The following is a 16,854-nucleotide window of genomic DNA, read 5'->3' on the forward strand; positions in this document are numbered from 1 at the left end:
GGACTAATCATACTAGAAAAGTGGTTTTTAGCAGTTACCATTCTATTACACTTCATTCGGTATTAAAGAAGAGAAAGCTACTTAGCGGTTAACTTTACGGCTACTTATATTCAAACCGCTTTCACAGCTGTTTCTCTGAACAGTTTTGCTGCTTTGCTTTGAAAATAGTTAATTTCAAGCCTGAATGCTTAGCCTTAGTTTCAAGAGAGCATCCCAACGAGTGGCATTCGCGTAGAGGCGGTAAAAGGGAATCGACGCTCAACCAGTTATTTCCTTTCCATTTAATATTTTTATAACTTCTAACTACGTTTCGGACTATTGTGAGAATTAAAAGCTATATGAATGCACATAATACACTGGAAGAAATTTCACAATTGAGCAACATTTAAGGTAATCGACAATATTGTCATTTTCTAAATTATTTATCTGAAATTTGGTACTTGTCCTCAAAAAGCATTTGCATATGCTTAATGACGATATTCAATGTTAAAAGCAAATTTATATATCTTTTCAATTTTTCTTTACACCTTTATTTCCTTTGCGATCGTACTGTCCTATTCCAAACATCATTAATTGTACATGGCCGATATTTACCAAATTTATTGATTGTTGAAAAACCATAAAGTATAAATCAAACAAAATGAATAAAAAGTATTTAAAAAAACAACACGAAAGCGTGTTAAACCTAAGGTGACGTAAATAATCCTAAACATCCTGTCCGGTCGAGTCGGTCGACTCGAAATCCTCCTTCTCTAGCAAAAGTTTCTGAACGGCTCGTTTCATGTATCCTCTAGCTGTTCTCAACGTGACACTGTGGATCACACCATCAGCTCCAGGTTGTACTGTTGTCACTCGACCCAGACAGCCTTATATTCTTCGTGCGCCGAAGCCATTTGTTTCGTCTCTGCAGAATGGTTAGATACTCCTCACTCCATCGCTCTCAAAATACCAGGTGCATTTGAAGAATCCATTGCTATTGCTTCAGTCAGTTGCTAGGGATATGTCTAATATCTGGTTCGGGGACCGGCAGTAGTGGAGACCCATTCAGGAAATCACCAGGTGTTAACGCAAGTTTCTCCTCAGCATTGTCGCAGAGTGGTGTAAAAGGAGAGTAGTTAAGCCAGGCTTCTATTCTTATAGCCAGCGTCTGCAGCTGACTATACCACATGGCATGCGCACCTACGCAGCGTACTAAATGGCGCTTAACGGATTTCACTGCAAACTCCCAAAAGCATTCTTGCGCTGGGTGTAATGAAATGCCAATGTGTGCCCGAATTTGCTAACGATCGCTGATTATTCTCACCCTGCCATGCTGCGTGATCTTCCTTCATACAATCTTCCCACCAACAAATGCTGTCGGCTGAAGAAACGAGTGAAGGCATCTAGAAAGGCTTGTTACGATAAGTCATCTACTACCTCAATGTGTTCAGCCTTGGTGACCATACAAACGAAAACTGCGAGATACGTTTTGATAGGCGTTCGAGAGCATTTCGTTCCGATTCGTAGTGTAAAAGTTCCACAGTAATCGACACCACATGAAATTAACTCTCTAATTCTCGGCCCGGGTAAGAAAGCCAGGATTCAGGACTCCACCTCTGTGACGCCGATACACCACACAGTTAAGGAAGAAACCCTTGACTGCTTGCCTGGAACTCAGCATCCGGAAGCGGCGACGAAGAGTATGCAACATAAGTTACGCTCCTCCGTGCAGAGTTGATTTTGGCAAAATAATAGTGAATCGTTGATCATGTCCTAGTTCGGCCTTATAAATGTGTTCTCCAACACGTAGGTTTCGGTTCTTGTCTATAAATGGATTTAAAGGAATTATTCGACCAAAAGATGCCAAACCTGAACTAGACTTCAATTGTCGGAATTCGTCTGGTCTAAACGGATTATAGTGTATAGTTCGTCGTCCAGTTCCTGAGCACTGATAACCGGTTGGCGAAGGTGTCGACGGTTTCTTAACCAACGTAGAATAATGGCCGCCGTGCCTAACAATCGATCGATATTACTGAACCGTTCAGTTAACAGAATGGGCATGCCCATTTGGACGACGAGTATATAACGAATGTGACACGACTGCAATCAATTTGTTCGTATTTCGAGTTTCATTGAGTAAGATATCTGACTCATCCTCGCTGAGAGGAACATCACTGCTGTCCAAATAGATTATCTCTACCTCCTTAAGTCCATGCCACCAAAGTGGATGAACTAATATCACGCCAGATGTGATGCTTTTACTGGCACAAGCAGATGGGTTATGAGCAGAACGAATGTGATGCTACCGCATGGGGGATGTCAGCTCCTGTATTCTACGAACACGATTTGATCAGCCAACACAATACGATAGCTGAGTCCGACCATAGATAGTACGGAACGGCAACTAGTCCCAAATATTTCCGCACGTTCTTGAATGTTTCGGCAAGAAGTAGCGCTGCCGCAAGTTCCAGGCGTGGGAGCCTTGAGTGGTGCTACTCTGGTACGTGCCGTCATAAGAGTGAAACGTACAGAACCGTCTTTGTGCAACGTCTTCGCATAAATCACCGCTGGATACGCGGGTGAGCTTGCATCGCAAAACCAGTGAAATGATGCTTCAACGCGTGGAATCATGTCCGTCCACCGCTCGATACGACTTTGATTAAGCTCTGGGAGCCGTGACCGATACTTCAGCCATTCGCGGCAAAAATCGTCAGGTAATGGTGAGTCCCAAGATAGACCGGCAGACAATAGTCAATGAATGAATACTTTCCCGGTTACGATAACAGGTGATAACAATCCAATAGGATCAACATCGCGGAGTACACGGAGCTTCGGGGTATCTCTTCTCTTTGACGTAGCTCGGAGCAAAAGAATGACTTATCTGACAGTGCATCCCATCTTAAACCCAAAACAGAAGTCTCCCCAGGATGGAAGATATAGCTGAAAAGAGAAGGCTTATTAGATAAACTCCCTATCACCTGACTATCGTTCGAGTTCCATTTACGGTGAACTTCTCCGCAGATCAAATGGCGGCCACGGTTTTAACCAGCTTCACTGCATCGATAACGCTTTCACAACTTGTTAAGAAGTCATCAACATAAAACGAACTTAATATCGCAGTTCGAGCATGAGCCCCTTTTTGTATGTCAAGAACCATCGGAATTGTTATAAGCACATTGTTCTAGGGTTCATTTCACATTGTAAGTATTGCATGCTGTGATAGTCTTCAGGCGAGATACTGGGATATCGTCTGCAGGAGACTCATGCCATACAATTCGTTGATAGTCGCGATGTCTAGGTGCCACCAACACTTGCATGAATATCTTCTCTAAGTCCGCAGTTATCGCCAAAAGTATACTACTATACTACCAAAGTATACTACTACTCAAAGAATCCTGAAGCGTCGGACCTACCTGTTGAACATCGTGCAGTGAGATTCCAGTGCTGATTGGTAACGAAGAGTTGAACACTAGGCGGAACTTTGCTTTGCCATTGGTGTGATTGTAAAGTGGTTGTACTGTCTACTCCCTCATAAATGAAATGTAATTTTGTCTAAGGACTGGACCCACAAACATACGACACTCTAGTTTATGAAATTGCTGTAATTCCATTGTGTACGAGTCACCCAGTTCCGTTACCTTTCGCTGTAAGGGTAACTGTAACATATAATGGCCGTCTGGGGTACGGCTATGAGTGGTATCGGAAATTAGCTCACACGCGTTCTCTATCAGATCGTCAACCACCGCTATTTCCTCCATTTGACAGAACTTGTACACCAGTTCCGCCAACCAGTCCTGCCTGTCTGGCGAAGTGATGAGTGTGAGCAATGATTCCTTTGCAGGAAAGGTCACTGTTGCTTGACCAACCACCACTCTTCCGAAGTGGGTACTTTAGGCAAAAGGTTCGTCTGGTTTATCACAGATGACTTCACCTCAGTGTGACCAGATCTAAAGAAGTGTTGCAGCTAAATCAGCATTAAAATAATGCTAAAAAATGCTAAACAAAAAATATTAAAATTCCAAAAAATAATGCTAAATATAAAAACGTTTTTTACATAAAATGATCACTATAAAGCCTTAATTTTTTAAAAATTTTGTATTCAATGTTTCTTTAGAAATTGTTATTTCATTAGAATAAAACAATGTCATGTAGTACTTCAACCATGTATTGTTGAGCCATGGCAAACAACAAAAAAAAACTATTTATTTAATAAAAAAGAATCGTAAAGTCTTAGAAACATAAAAGAAAAAGTGATCATTCAATTCAATATCATATTGGTTTGTACATACATACATACGTATATATATATTTATATAAAAAAACATAACATAAACATTTAAATCGTTATTTAATGGCATTTCAGTACATTGTTAAATATTTTAATTATAAACTAAATACATTATCAAATGAATATTGTTCCTCAACTTCCGAAGAGTCGGTCGAAATATCATTATCATACATGTTTTTATCACATAACCTTTTCAAACCGCATCTAATGTAAAGAAGTGAATTCATAGTGTTCAATATCATTCTATTTCTAATTTTTGTTTTTATAAGGTTCATGCCACTGAAAACTCTTTCAACTTCGGCGTAACTAAATGGTAAAACTAGAAACTTCATAACAAAAGAAGACAATTCTTGGAACGAGTTTTCATTTAAAGCATTTTTATATTCGTATACACTTATCAAGAAATCAATTGTTGGGTTTTTGTTTGCCCATTCATATGTACTTAGCTTTTGCCATTGCTTTTCTAAAATAGTAATTTCGTCCACTGTGAAATCTTCCATTTGTTGTTCAAAATGTTCATGCAATTTAAATTTTTTCGTTTTTAAAGATTTAGAAAATTTGCTGGCAATCGTTGTCTAAGCTGATATATTAACTGAGCTATAAACTTTCGGTAACTCTTATTTTATTTTCTTCTTCATAATTGATTACATCTTTCTTTGATTTTAAAAATTCTTCAAAGTTGTAAATAAAGTATGGTGTTGGAACAAACAATCTTCTAAGCGCGAATTAAACGGATCAAAAGTGTCAGATTTTAAAACAATTTGATAGGAAAGGTCTTTCGAAAGAACATGTAGTTCTGATAGCAACAGAGTAGGTCAGCATTATTACTTTCAAACATTTTATTTACTTTTTGTACATCTGACAGCAAAGGTTTCAAAAACTTCAGATATAATAAATTTTTGTCAGTGTACAATTTTTTTAATATATTGGCTTAATGACACGATTCTACCGTTGCGGCAATTTCAAAATGAGTTTTCAACTCTAGCCATTGACTTTCTATACGATTTACAGCTGATTCAATTGACAACCATCTAGTGTAACAAGCTCTTACCAATTTTTATGGTTGCATGCCCTCATTGATCGCAGCGTAAATGCTTTTATAATGTTTGTGTCTCAAAGTTGATTTGGAAAACCAATTGTAAGTTTCTGACACCAAATACTGAATTTCATCAGGTAGCATTTTGGATGCTGAAGACACTGAAAGCTGAATGGAAGGACAGATACAGGGAACTAGTATTATGTTTTTATCTTTTTCACGTAGTTTTGCTATCACTCCACGGTTAACTCCAGTCATTACTCTGGCATCAACGGTTCCTAAGCGCACCATGTTTTGAATTTTTAGATTAAAATCCTTAATAACTTTAAAAATGGCTTTGCATATTCCATTGGCTGACGTGTCATCAAGTGCACTTAGGTTTAAAAATGTGTTTACAATTTGTTTGGCAGACTTACTGTAATAACGTATTACTATACCCAAATATTTATCAATAGTTATGTCTGTAGATTCGTCTATAATCAGATTGAAAAAGTTGTCACTAATATCTTCAGCCAATAGGTTTTGAAAATGGGGAGCCAAAACTGACTTAATGAGGGCAGTACACTTTGTTCGACCCAATGTCATGCCAAATGATCGGCTGACCTTATCGTAGTGTGTACCGCTACATATAAAGCTTCTAATAATTCTGCTGCTTTTACTTTGGAATTGCTGTTTAGTGGGTGAAAATCGAGTGTATTTTGATTGTTTTTTGTGAAACGCGATGCTGCTGCTAAATGCTTAGAAGTTTTTCCATAAGTAAGAAGTGTGCTTAGTTTTGGTTTTAAAGTACAATGGCAGTATTTACACTTTACCTCCTGATCATTTAGCTCGACAATCCACTTGCATAGTTTCGGATCATTAAACCAGCTTTTTCTGGTTCTTTGGGTATATTTTCTGCAATATTTACGAGTATATGATTTTTAGTACATTTTTAACGCACGGAGTAAGTATTTATTTACTTCTTACTGGTGCTGGGCCAGCACGTCTTTTCTTCGGAGTCACTGCTAACTACGTCAATATTTTAATAATTTAGGTTACTTCTTTTAACATACCTATAAAAATCATTATGATTACTTAAATTTACACATAATTTCATTTTTTAGTTAACTACCAACATTTCCTTTATTTATGTTAAACAAATTGCTATATTTTGTTTTATTAGAGATGAATGAAAACACAGCTGTGATGCCAGATTTTATTTTTTAATCACTACGCAAATGATTGCCATGGTTATATGTATAAATGTGCAGTCAACTAAAAATTATCAGATTTTATTTATACAAAAAGTAATAAAACATTTGAAATTTTTTGGATAGAATAATGCTAAAAAATACTAAACTAATAATCGCAAAAAGCTAAGAMAAATGCTAAATGCTAAATGAAAATTTTGCGTCTAAATACAAACAAAAAAAAAACGAAATTTAGCTGCAGAAATGCTAAAATGGTCACACTGATCGCTACAGTTATAGTTTTTTGCCTTACACGCACCTACAAAGCAGAGTAGAGCACATACTTTTACCGGAAAACTTAAAACATAGAGAAGGTGCAGGTTCGATGTCGAACATTTTATAAGATTGTAGTAGGGAATTCACCACAAAACCACAGATTTCACGATGTGAAATGTTAACATTTTTAACAGTTCTCTCACATACTCAAACAGAGAATATGAAGAGAAATAAATATATGCATTTTCGGCCTATAATGACATGCCATATATGCCCAAACAGAGAATATTGAAAGTCACGATGTGAAAGTAGGTTCGAATCTCAATAGAATTTATTTTTAATTCCTGCCTTTGACATCGTATACTATACTAATAAATATTTTTGTTACTAATAGAAATTAAATATTTATTAGTATAGTATATCCATACATCATCTATTTTACCTTGTGTATCTGCACATACTCATATGAATGTATGTATACGCATGTGCGCGTTCAGAAATTATATTTGTATACATTGCCGAACAAATAATGCACAAGCATACAAACATACATATGCGTTCACATATGAATATGTCACCAACAATAATTGAAACATTGTTCTACGAAAACAACAATCGTCTCAGCATAAGCATCACAAGTCAATTGGCAGCAGATGCGTTAACATATAATGTATGTGAAGTGAAATGAAAGTGACGTGTTTTCTGGTACGCCGCTTATGGCACCAACTACTAGTGGAAATACCCCAAAAGTATTTTCCAAGTGCGCGAAAAACACAGTACCAAACCATACAAGTCAAGTCACAGAACTGAGAAGGTGCTCTAGTGAAAAAAGAATTAAGTGATAAAATATATTTTAAATAACTATTGTTTTCTTCTGCGAAGGTACACAGAAAAGAGAATTCGCAAAGAGCGCATATTCTCTCTCTCCCTTCCACAAAAAGGAACACATCCCACAACCCACGTTCCACACCTAAAGAAATTACCGAGCGATTTATTCCTGAGGAATTTCTGTGATCACCAGTACTAAAGGATTGCTGCAGGCGTAGCTGAGAAATGTCAGCTAAAGCCAAACAGGCAAATACCTTTACTGGTAATAAGGAGGATGGTAGCCCATTCACACGGAGCAACAAGCCCATTCACACGGAGCAACAAGACTAGACTCCCCGATCGCCGGACCGTCAGCCAACAATGCCCTTATTGCAGAGTATTAAAATTACTAAACCATCTGCCTGCGGGGTGACTCCTGTTGACAATGGTTTAGCTTCGACTAACGACCCCAGCGTAGTCAACACGTCTTCAGCAAACAAAATCAATAGCAGTGATTTTATGGTAACAATGAGCGAAGGAGAGAACGCGCTCTCCGCTCTGGGAGTGCTAATAGATGAGCTAATCTCCCTCACGCACAGCCAGAAGCAAAGACATGTCAACCAGCACATGCGAAATTTAAAAGACCAAATAGCGCAACTGCAAAAGCAAGCAACAAAAGAAGCTAGAGAGGCGGTATCTCTCCCGATTACGCAGCCGAAAAGAGGCCGCGCAAAGTGCTCGGAAGAACCAATAGCAGAGGAGCAGACTCAACAGCAAACGAAACGAACATGTTTTAATTGGCCAAAAACCCGGGCGACAACAAATCTGATTGGTCAGTTTAAACGATCAATTAAGATGAAGGACAGTGTCAATACAAACAATTTAGAAGGCACTATCAAGTCGCTACCAGCAACTCAGTTGGGCACGCAAGCATCACAAGATTAATACTGACTCTAATCTGAACGCATTCGGTAACATGGTAACCAAAATACGCAAAACACAAGGCGGAGAAATGTTGCTTCAACTAAGTGGTACAGTGATACCAACCAACTCGCACGAAAATATGAAGAAATGCCTTGATGACCAAGCAAACGTTAAATTGTTGACCCAGGCGATCCTACTTGAGTGTAAAGACTTGGATGAAGTCACCAGTAAGGAATAGGTTCTCCATGTTCTGCAAAAAGAGCTGGGAGACAAGGAGTTGAGATCTCAGCAATTAAGAGCATAAGAAAGGCTTACGGAGACACTTAAACTGCGCTCATAAAACTCCCGGTTGAAGCAGCTAGACAGCTACTACAAAGTATAAAGCTGAAAGTCGGGTGGGTAATCTGCCGTATCCGGGAACATAGACAGCCGCAGCGATGCTTCAGGTGTCTTGACAATGGACACACAGCGAAAGTGTGCACAAACGAGGATAGGTCTAGGATGTGCAGAAGATGTGGCGAAGGTGAACATCAGGCCAAGGACTGCACCAATAAACCGAAATGTCTAATCTGCCTGAAGTCAGGATCCAAAGAAACTGAGCATTTCACTGGAAGCGTCAGGTGTCCGGTATATAAGAAGGCAAGTAGACATAAACAGGTCGTATGAGATTTTTACAACTCAACCTTAACCATTGTCAAGCGGCACAGGACCTGCTAAAACAGACGATCGCTGAAAAGCAGATCGACTTGGCATTACTCAGCGAACCATACAAAACCGGGCGGAGTGTAAATTGGTTATGTGACATCAAAAATAAGGTGGCGGTATGGAAATGTAACCCTAGCTTCCCTCAACTGGAGTCATGCTCTTTCAACGGATTTGTTCGAGCTAAAGTTAGCGACATACATATTTACAGTTACTACTTACCCCCCAGCAACAATTATGAAGAATTTAAGAATAATATCGACAGCATTGTGACCGAGGCCCAAGGTAGAACTAAATTGGTAATAGCTGGCCATTTTAATGCCAGGGCTATGGAAGGGGGATGCAAAAGAACTAATAGTAGGGGAAAAGCTTTACTAGAAGCTTTTGCTTGCCTTGATCTTGAGCTACTCAACTCAAGTAACCAATGCACGTTCAACAAAGCCGGCCGACAATCAGTGATAGATCTTACTTTCGTAAACTCAAGCCTAGTTCGTAGATCGCAATCGCACGGCTGTCCGCAAACACGGCTCCTTTTGCAGACCCTAACAAGAAGTTCATTGCGACCCAGACATCTTCGAAGAAGCCTTTGGACCCGCCACCCTGCCTGACAACTTGCGGTCGGTTAACCAGGCGACTTCATTGATTATGAGCCGCATTAAGAGTGCATGCGACATATCAATGTCGAAGCTTCCACGGTGCAATCATCATCCTCCCGTTTACTGGTGGAACGACTCAATTGCTAAACTGCGAAAAGAATGCCAAARAGTAAGACGCTTATACCAAAGGTCTCGTGGTACCTACGAATACAACTCTCTACAAGCAAGTTTCAAGGCCAAGAGAAAGCTCCTGAAACAGGCTATCAAAAAGAGTAAACAGGAATGTTTTTTCAAACTCTGTGACGATGCTGAAAACAATGTCTGGGGGCTCGCATACTAGACCGTGATGGGGAAACTACGCATTCAAGGTCAAATGCCAACTTCCGCTACAACCCTTGACAGAATTGTTTCAGTCCTTTTCCCGACCCGACCCCAACTACCTCSAGAKATCGCGGTGGTGCAACAAAGAGAGTTGATACAGGAAGTAACGAACGAAGAAATTATAGAGGCATGCGACCGGCTCGACCCATGCAAAGCCTCAGGACCAGATGACATCCCATATATAGCGCTTAAAACCGCGATTGTTAGGAACATAGACCCATTTAAAGCACTTTTCAATTTATGCATACAGGATGGCTATTTCCCAACAATTTGGAAGAGGCAACACCTAATATTGCTGCCAAAACCTAACAAACCTCTGACAGACCCGTCCCACTACCGACCACTCTGCATGTTGGACTCAGCGGGGAAAATTCTTGAGCGGATCATTTATCAACGCTTAAGTAAGGCCATTGACGACGCCGGCSGTTTATCCCCAAACCAATTTGGATTTAGGAAGGCAAGATCAACAATCTCAGCGGTGACCCTAGTGAAGACACTGGCAGAAAATGTCATTAGGGGAAAAGTTGGAAAGGTGGCACCATCAAATACTGTATGGTTGCAACCCTCGATGTCAAAAATGCCTTCAACACGGCATCATGGCCAAGTATACTAAGAGCGTTGAAAAACTTTACTGTACCGACATATCTCCCCAACCTGATAGTCAGTTACTTCAACGATAGGACCCTATGCTATAACACAAATCAGGGCTACAAAAAATACAAAATACACAATCATTGACGCAAGGATATCCTTTAAGGAACACCTGAAGTACACATGCGAAAAGGCTACTAAAGTGGGCACAGCCTTGACCCGGTTAATGCTAAATACCCGCGGACCAAAGCAAATTAGAAGACGACTTTTAGCTCGTGTATTAAAGTCAGTCGCGCTGTACGGCGTCCAGATTTGGGAAAAAGCTCTCGAAACAAAATCTTATCGCCGTGGCCTTTTTTTTATATATGCCACTTGCGCGCTGAGAGTATGCTCTGCGTTCCGCACAGTATCGGAAGACGGTGAATCACTGGCAAAAACGCTGGCACGAAAGCGAAAATGGGCGGTGGACATTCCGACTGATCCCCAACGTTGAAACATGGCTGAACAGACAAATACTCACAGGACATGGCTGCTTCAAAGCATATTTGAAACGCTTCGGACACGAAAATAACGACACATGCGATTATTGCGGAGGCGATACCATCGAAAATGCATAACACACATTCTTCTATTGTCCGAAATATAAACATGAGAGGCATCACTTAAAAAATGCGTTCGGTGTAGACCCAACTCCTGATAACTTGGTAAAAAAAATTATTGAATCAGTAGAGAAGTGGAAAACTGCTTGCGAAGTGGCAGCCACGGTTATGAAATCCCAACGTGCTAGCGAACAGCGGCGGAGAAGAGAGCTGTTAATGTAACGAACAACCACGACCCAAACAMACTAACATTGACGTGACGGGAAGGGTTGGTGTCGAACAATGTACAAGGGGGGTTATCAGACCAACAGAGGTGGGGCCAAGTAAATGCAACGTGTAACTGAATGTATTTGGACCATCACGAACACATGAGTGTCACTCAACCATCCTCCTGACGTAATACTTGACGGTAGTACCGGGGGGAACGGAACAGGACGGTAGGAGGTTTAGTTCGGATTAAAGTTCCACACTGACATGGGGTCCAGGCTTTTGATGCTTCCTCCTCGTAAAAAAAAAACAAATTAGCAGCCAAATTGGCGAAAACAAATATAGTAAATTTTACAACAAAAACGATTTCATTCATAAGCGCAGACGCAAATTCCACAAGCGACCTCGCTTCATTCATAAAAACAGATACCGTAACATCTCCCCGAGGATGCCTTTGCCAACAAGCGTCTTTTCGCGACGATGGCAAAACCTAAAAATCATCAAGTGAACATCTTTCTGGTGTTTGTTCTAAGTGAGAAAAGTGGCAACATAGCTGTTGTCGATTTACAATATTTGTCAATTCTAAAATATTTTTCCGTGGCTCGCAAAAATCAGCGTCGATATGTATGCACGCTCATACAAAAACATACGTATATGTATACGCTAGCTTGTGGGCCAAGCTGTTCGAGCAGCAAGGAAAGCGATAACAATCGCCGATCGTTTGTTAGTTTCTTTCGGCACAGCTCGGAATTTCTCAACGTTGTGATGAGTCTTTGACAATACGAGAGCTTCGGCCATTGGCTGACCGTGGCAACGGAGATGCGAAAGATGCGTGCGGCACTTGTTATTATGAATGTATGTACATATGTATGCGGCTCGCATTTGCTTTCGTAGACATACAGACAAATGTGCCAAAGAAATAATATACATATGTATGCCATAGAAATTCTATTGCTACAAATATGGAAATGATAACGAAATARTGCGAATATGCATATTTCGTGAAGGTCATCAATTTTCTTTGAAGAAATGAAGTCCATTTTGAATAACTTCACTTTGTCATAGTCGAAATAAATATAATTTATTTGAAATAATTTAAAAAGTAAAAAATAAAATAAAATTATTATTTTTTATAAAATAATATATATATTTATATATTTTTTATAAAATTATTTTTTATTTAATTTTTCGCGATTTTGTAAAAAGATTAACATATTTATCAYTTATCTGAAAAAAATGGTTCATGTGATACAAAATAATCATGCATATGTGACGCAGAGAATGCTTCTTTATTTTGTACAACAATACCAACAACAGAAATTTTTTCCAACTTTGAACCAACCATTTCCTCAAACCGAATTTTAACCCAAATTAGCTTTCATACCAAAACCAACTGAAATCTATAATCCTTACGGCCAACAACACTATCTGCAATATCCAGTCATCAACATGATTACCACGAATAAAATCTATCTAACCAGCCACCAAATAATCGTCCTCCAAAACCACCTCAACCAATGGACGTAGAACAAATGCTCTGCCAATAAACCAAATCCCAAATCAACTGTAAAACGACCAGCAAATTTTTCACACAAAAATTAACTAAAACCAAAGGTTCAAACTTTCTTGTGAATTAAACCGACGAAAACAAACAATCAAGAGACCTTACAGATGTTCATTTTTAATACGATTTAATATTTATAATTATGTTGGTATATATAGTGCGCAAAAACAAGAACGGAAATAAAATTTAAATATCGTATTAAAAATTCATTTGTCTTAGCTTAAATGAAAATATATTCATTGAAGTCAAGAAAATGTATTCTCTGTTCAACCAAGTTTGAAGAAAAAGCAATTTCGATAAACGTTTTATTGTCAAACCATTGCGTTTTTCGGACGCAGCTCAGCTCAGCTGGTACTGAGGTACCAAGTAGATAATAATACGTTTTTGAAAGTCCGTACAGTTTTGGGTAAACGGTTTTCATTTCTTCCCAAGCATTAATAGTGTTTCGACTTATTTCTAATATCTGACAATTCAAATAAAAGCTCAATTCATCTTGTGGAGATATAAAATCCTTGTCGTTCCTACTTCTTTTGTGCACTAGAGTTTTGTGAGGAGCCAAAAGGTCAAACTCATTCTCTGCCGATTCCACTGACGACCCGCTGCCCGTTTCCATAGTATCATCTGCCACTGTTATTTCAGTACATAAGAACTTTATAACTGGGGACAACGCTAATGGGTCTTTGAAATGAATTATATTGAATCTCGGGTCGAGTAATGTTCGATGTAGCCAAATCTACGATCAAACTGATTTAACACGACATCTTTAGTTTTTCAGCGACTGGCTGTTTAGCTGTTATTCTCACTATTTGTTCCCGACCACAGTGAACTAATGGAATCACTTGACTTAAAGTTGCTCGTTGTTCACCACTTAGTTGTACAGTCATTGCCTCTAATGGTCTCAATATACTGAGTATATCCATGATATCATCTTTATCCTTAGATGTTATCATTACCGGTTCGTCAGAATAGTTGAGAAGTATTTGGTTAATATATTATATGAACATAGTTTAATGAAACGTTCAAGCATGTGGTAGGTCGAATTCCGAAGTGTTTGCAGGTATAAAATTGTCTTTAGCATTTTGCGTTCAGCTACTCCGGCAGCAGCTTGCATATTTCGAAGATCACCATTAGCTTTAACACTTTTTTTTAACCACTTAACTATTTCTCTGAATTTTACAATAACTGCATTTACTTCAGGATTATTTAGTGAGTTTTCACATACCAAATTGAGGGTGTGTGCAACACAAGGAATATTTCGTTTTTTACCAAATGAATGAATACTGCTTTTACGATATTTGCACCATTGTCGGTCACTACAGCCATTACTTGTTTTTCGTGAATAGAAAAGTCTTTCAAAGCAGCAATGACAACTTCGCAAATATGTGATGCAGTATGTGCTTCCGTTAATTTATAAATGCCAATTGTTCCATTAAATTGCTTCGTCCCATTTACACCACAAATGGTCACATTAAGCATGCTATTCATTTCTACATCAGTCCAGATATCTGTCATTAAACTCAAATATGAAAAAGTTTTTAGCATTTCTACACTTTTTTCTTTTTCTTCATCGTACATTTTTTCAAAGTGAGCCTGTACTTTGTCTCTTGTTGGGACTTTGTAAAGAGGAAAATGTTGTTTCATAAAACTTAAGAAGCTTTTACCTTTTAAAAAATAAATTAACAAAAAGCATCATTAATTATCAATTTGTTTTGTAATGTATTTTTATATACCTTCAACAGCGTCAAAAGTTAGAGTATCCTTGATAACCATTTCCACCATTCTATGCTGTAGCTTTTGGATCTTTGAGCCATGAAGCGAAAAGTTTTTAATATTTTGGAAGACTTTAGAAATGAGGGGTTGAGGATTTTTACTGATACAGCTGGGTAGCTCTATCATGCTGCTTTCATTCGGTTTCTTGGTGCTGAAGCTTGGTCCTCACTCAAAGGGCTTCCATTAAATGGTTCGCTGGTGCAACCATTTCAATCATGGTGTCAGTGTCATCACCACTTAGAGAAACATTGTTTTTGTACACATATATTTATATATAACTAGAAGAAATTTAAAATGTAATACCGATTGCTGCAACTTACCACCAATTTGCAGGCCACAGTTGCATGCTTTAATTTTAAATTCTGCAAAGTATTTGAATAAACTCATTATTATGAGGCACGAGAGCACCCATTGCAAAATCTAGTGATATATGATCGGTTGATTCGATCAATTTATTGTGAATGGCTATTGTGAATTGGCGCACCTTCTGCATACATTTTTAACAAAAAAAATGTAACAAATCTTTATAATTTAAATAGAAATTATAAACTCTATTTAGAACTTACCTTCCTCAACAATTTAACGACGTAATATGTCTTTATGTAAAATGCCAGCTAAAACAGGGTTGCAATTATATTTTTGCATGACATTGCACACGAATATACATGGGTTTTGGTCTGACATATTTTACAGCCATTGCAAATAGTTTTCTGCGTGTGTTTGTTTTTGTGCCGGTGCACCAAGAGGAAATATATGCAATTCTTGCACCATGCAAGGGTTTTGCAAGAGCGAGCGAATACCCCTAATTTATTTTTTTTTTCTTGAGCAATTACTTGAGAACTGGATACCAACCTTTAACTGTAAATGTTTCCAGTCATTAATGACTGACCGTATTAAATTTCAAAATGCTGTTTGCGATTATTTTGCAGTTACTCGAATAATAGTCGAGTAATTAGAAAAGATGTTTCGATGCAATTAAATCGTAAATTTAATGAAAATAATCAATTAATTTAGTCAAATGATTAGCCGTTGCCATCCCTACTTGTATGTATGTTGTATATATGTATGTTTGTTTTTAACCTTTTTTTTTAATTTAAACAGTACCTCGTTACCTTATTTTAACTGCAAAACAAAGAATTAAAAATTTAAAAATTATATTTGATACAGGTTCCAATAAAAACTATATACAATCAAACTTAGTACGAAATCCCAAAGAAAACAATAACCCTTTTTACCAAATAAAATACACATTACTCATCACACTTTTCTAAACCTTTTTAATATCCAAAGAAAGCAAATTAAATTTTTTTCTCTACCCACTCTTACAAATTTCTATTCAATTCTCTTAAATGGTAGTTTTAAGGCATTGTCAGCAATAATACATACTTAAGACATTCATGATCGTAACAAACGTAAAATTCAATTCCATCAGTATAGAGCGCAAGATGTATTCTATTCAAATCCGTGACGAACATACGATTACTTCAGAAAAAAACCGAAATTAAACAACTTGTACAAAAACACCGAAACCTATTTTCAGAACTTAACAAAAACTAACGTACACAACAAAAGTAAAGTAAAGCGGAATTTAGAACAAATTCAGTTACACCATACCCATATCCCGGTAGTTTAAAGCTATTATGTATATGATTATCAGAAAATTAAGAAAACTATACCACTCACCAATATGGGTTCTGCCCAAAAAAGATGATCCATCAGGCGAAAAAAAAATTCAGATTCTTTATTGATTTCAGAAAGCCAAATAGAGTTACAACTGCTGACAGATGTCCGATACCAGAGATAAACGAAATATTATCCCAATTAGGAGAAAACAGAATATTTTCAGTAATCGTCTTAAAAAGCGGTTTCCATCAAATTCCTCTTAAGATATCTGAAACCAGCCTCTTCAGTGAGCAACGGAAAGTACGAGTTCAAAAGGTAGGTTGGACTGAAGAACGCCTCATC

At 38.0% G+C, this 16,854-nt stretch overlaps 1 protein-coding gene and 2 long non-coding RNA genes across 4 annotated transcripts; all 3 read right to left on the bottom strand.

The window, feature by feature from the left end:
• Nucleotides 1-573: 573 nt before the first annotated feature.
• Nucleotides 574-4,015, bottom strand: LOC108972083. Its single transcript, XR_001993603.1, has 2 exons — nucleotides 3,393-4,015; nucleotides 574-2,919 (listed from the first exon to the last, which is right to left on the bottom strand). It is a non-coding gene; the product is annotated as an uncharacterized LOC108972083 (long non-coding RNA).
• A 113-nt stretch (nucleotides 4,016-4,128) lies between these two features.
• Nucleotides 4,129-6,593, bottom strand: LOC108972084. 2 transcript variants are annotated; one of them, XR_001993605.1, is made up of 3 exons: nucleotides 6,419-6,593; nucleotides 6,263-6,355; nucleotides 4,129-6,197 (listed from the first exon to the last, which is right to left on the bottom strand). It is a non-coding gene; the product is annotated as an uncharacterized LOC108972084 (long non-coding RNA). The 2 variants fall into 2 exon arrangements; XR_001993604.1 differs by having other exon boundaries at nucleotides 6,415-6,593.
• A 7,729-nt stretch (nucleotides 6,594-14,322) lies between these two features.
• Nucleotides 14,323-15,130, bottom strand: LOC108972077. The gene is made up of 2 exons (XM_018938546.1): nucleotides 14,850-15,130; nucleotides 14,323-14,780 (listed from the first exon to the last, which is right to left on the bottom strand). Exons 1-2 carry the CDS (start codon nucleotides 15,013-15,015, stop codon nucleotides 14,323-14,325), a joined length of 624 nt encoding a protein of 207 aa, XP_018794091.1. The 5' UTR covers nucleotides 15,016-15,130.
• Between the last annotated feature and the right edge of the window lie 1,724 nt (nucleotides 15,131-16,854).

Source organism: Bactrocera latifrons, unplaced genomic scaffold, assembly GCF_001853355.1.
Source record: "Bactrocera latifrons isolate USDA-ARS-PBARC rearing strain unplaced genomic scaffold, ASM185335v1 scaffold_377, whole genome shotgun sequence".
In the NCBI taxonomy this organism is placed as follows: Eukaryota; Metazoa; Arthropoda; class Insecta; order Diptera; family Tephritidae; genus Bactrocera; species Bactrocera latifrons.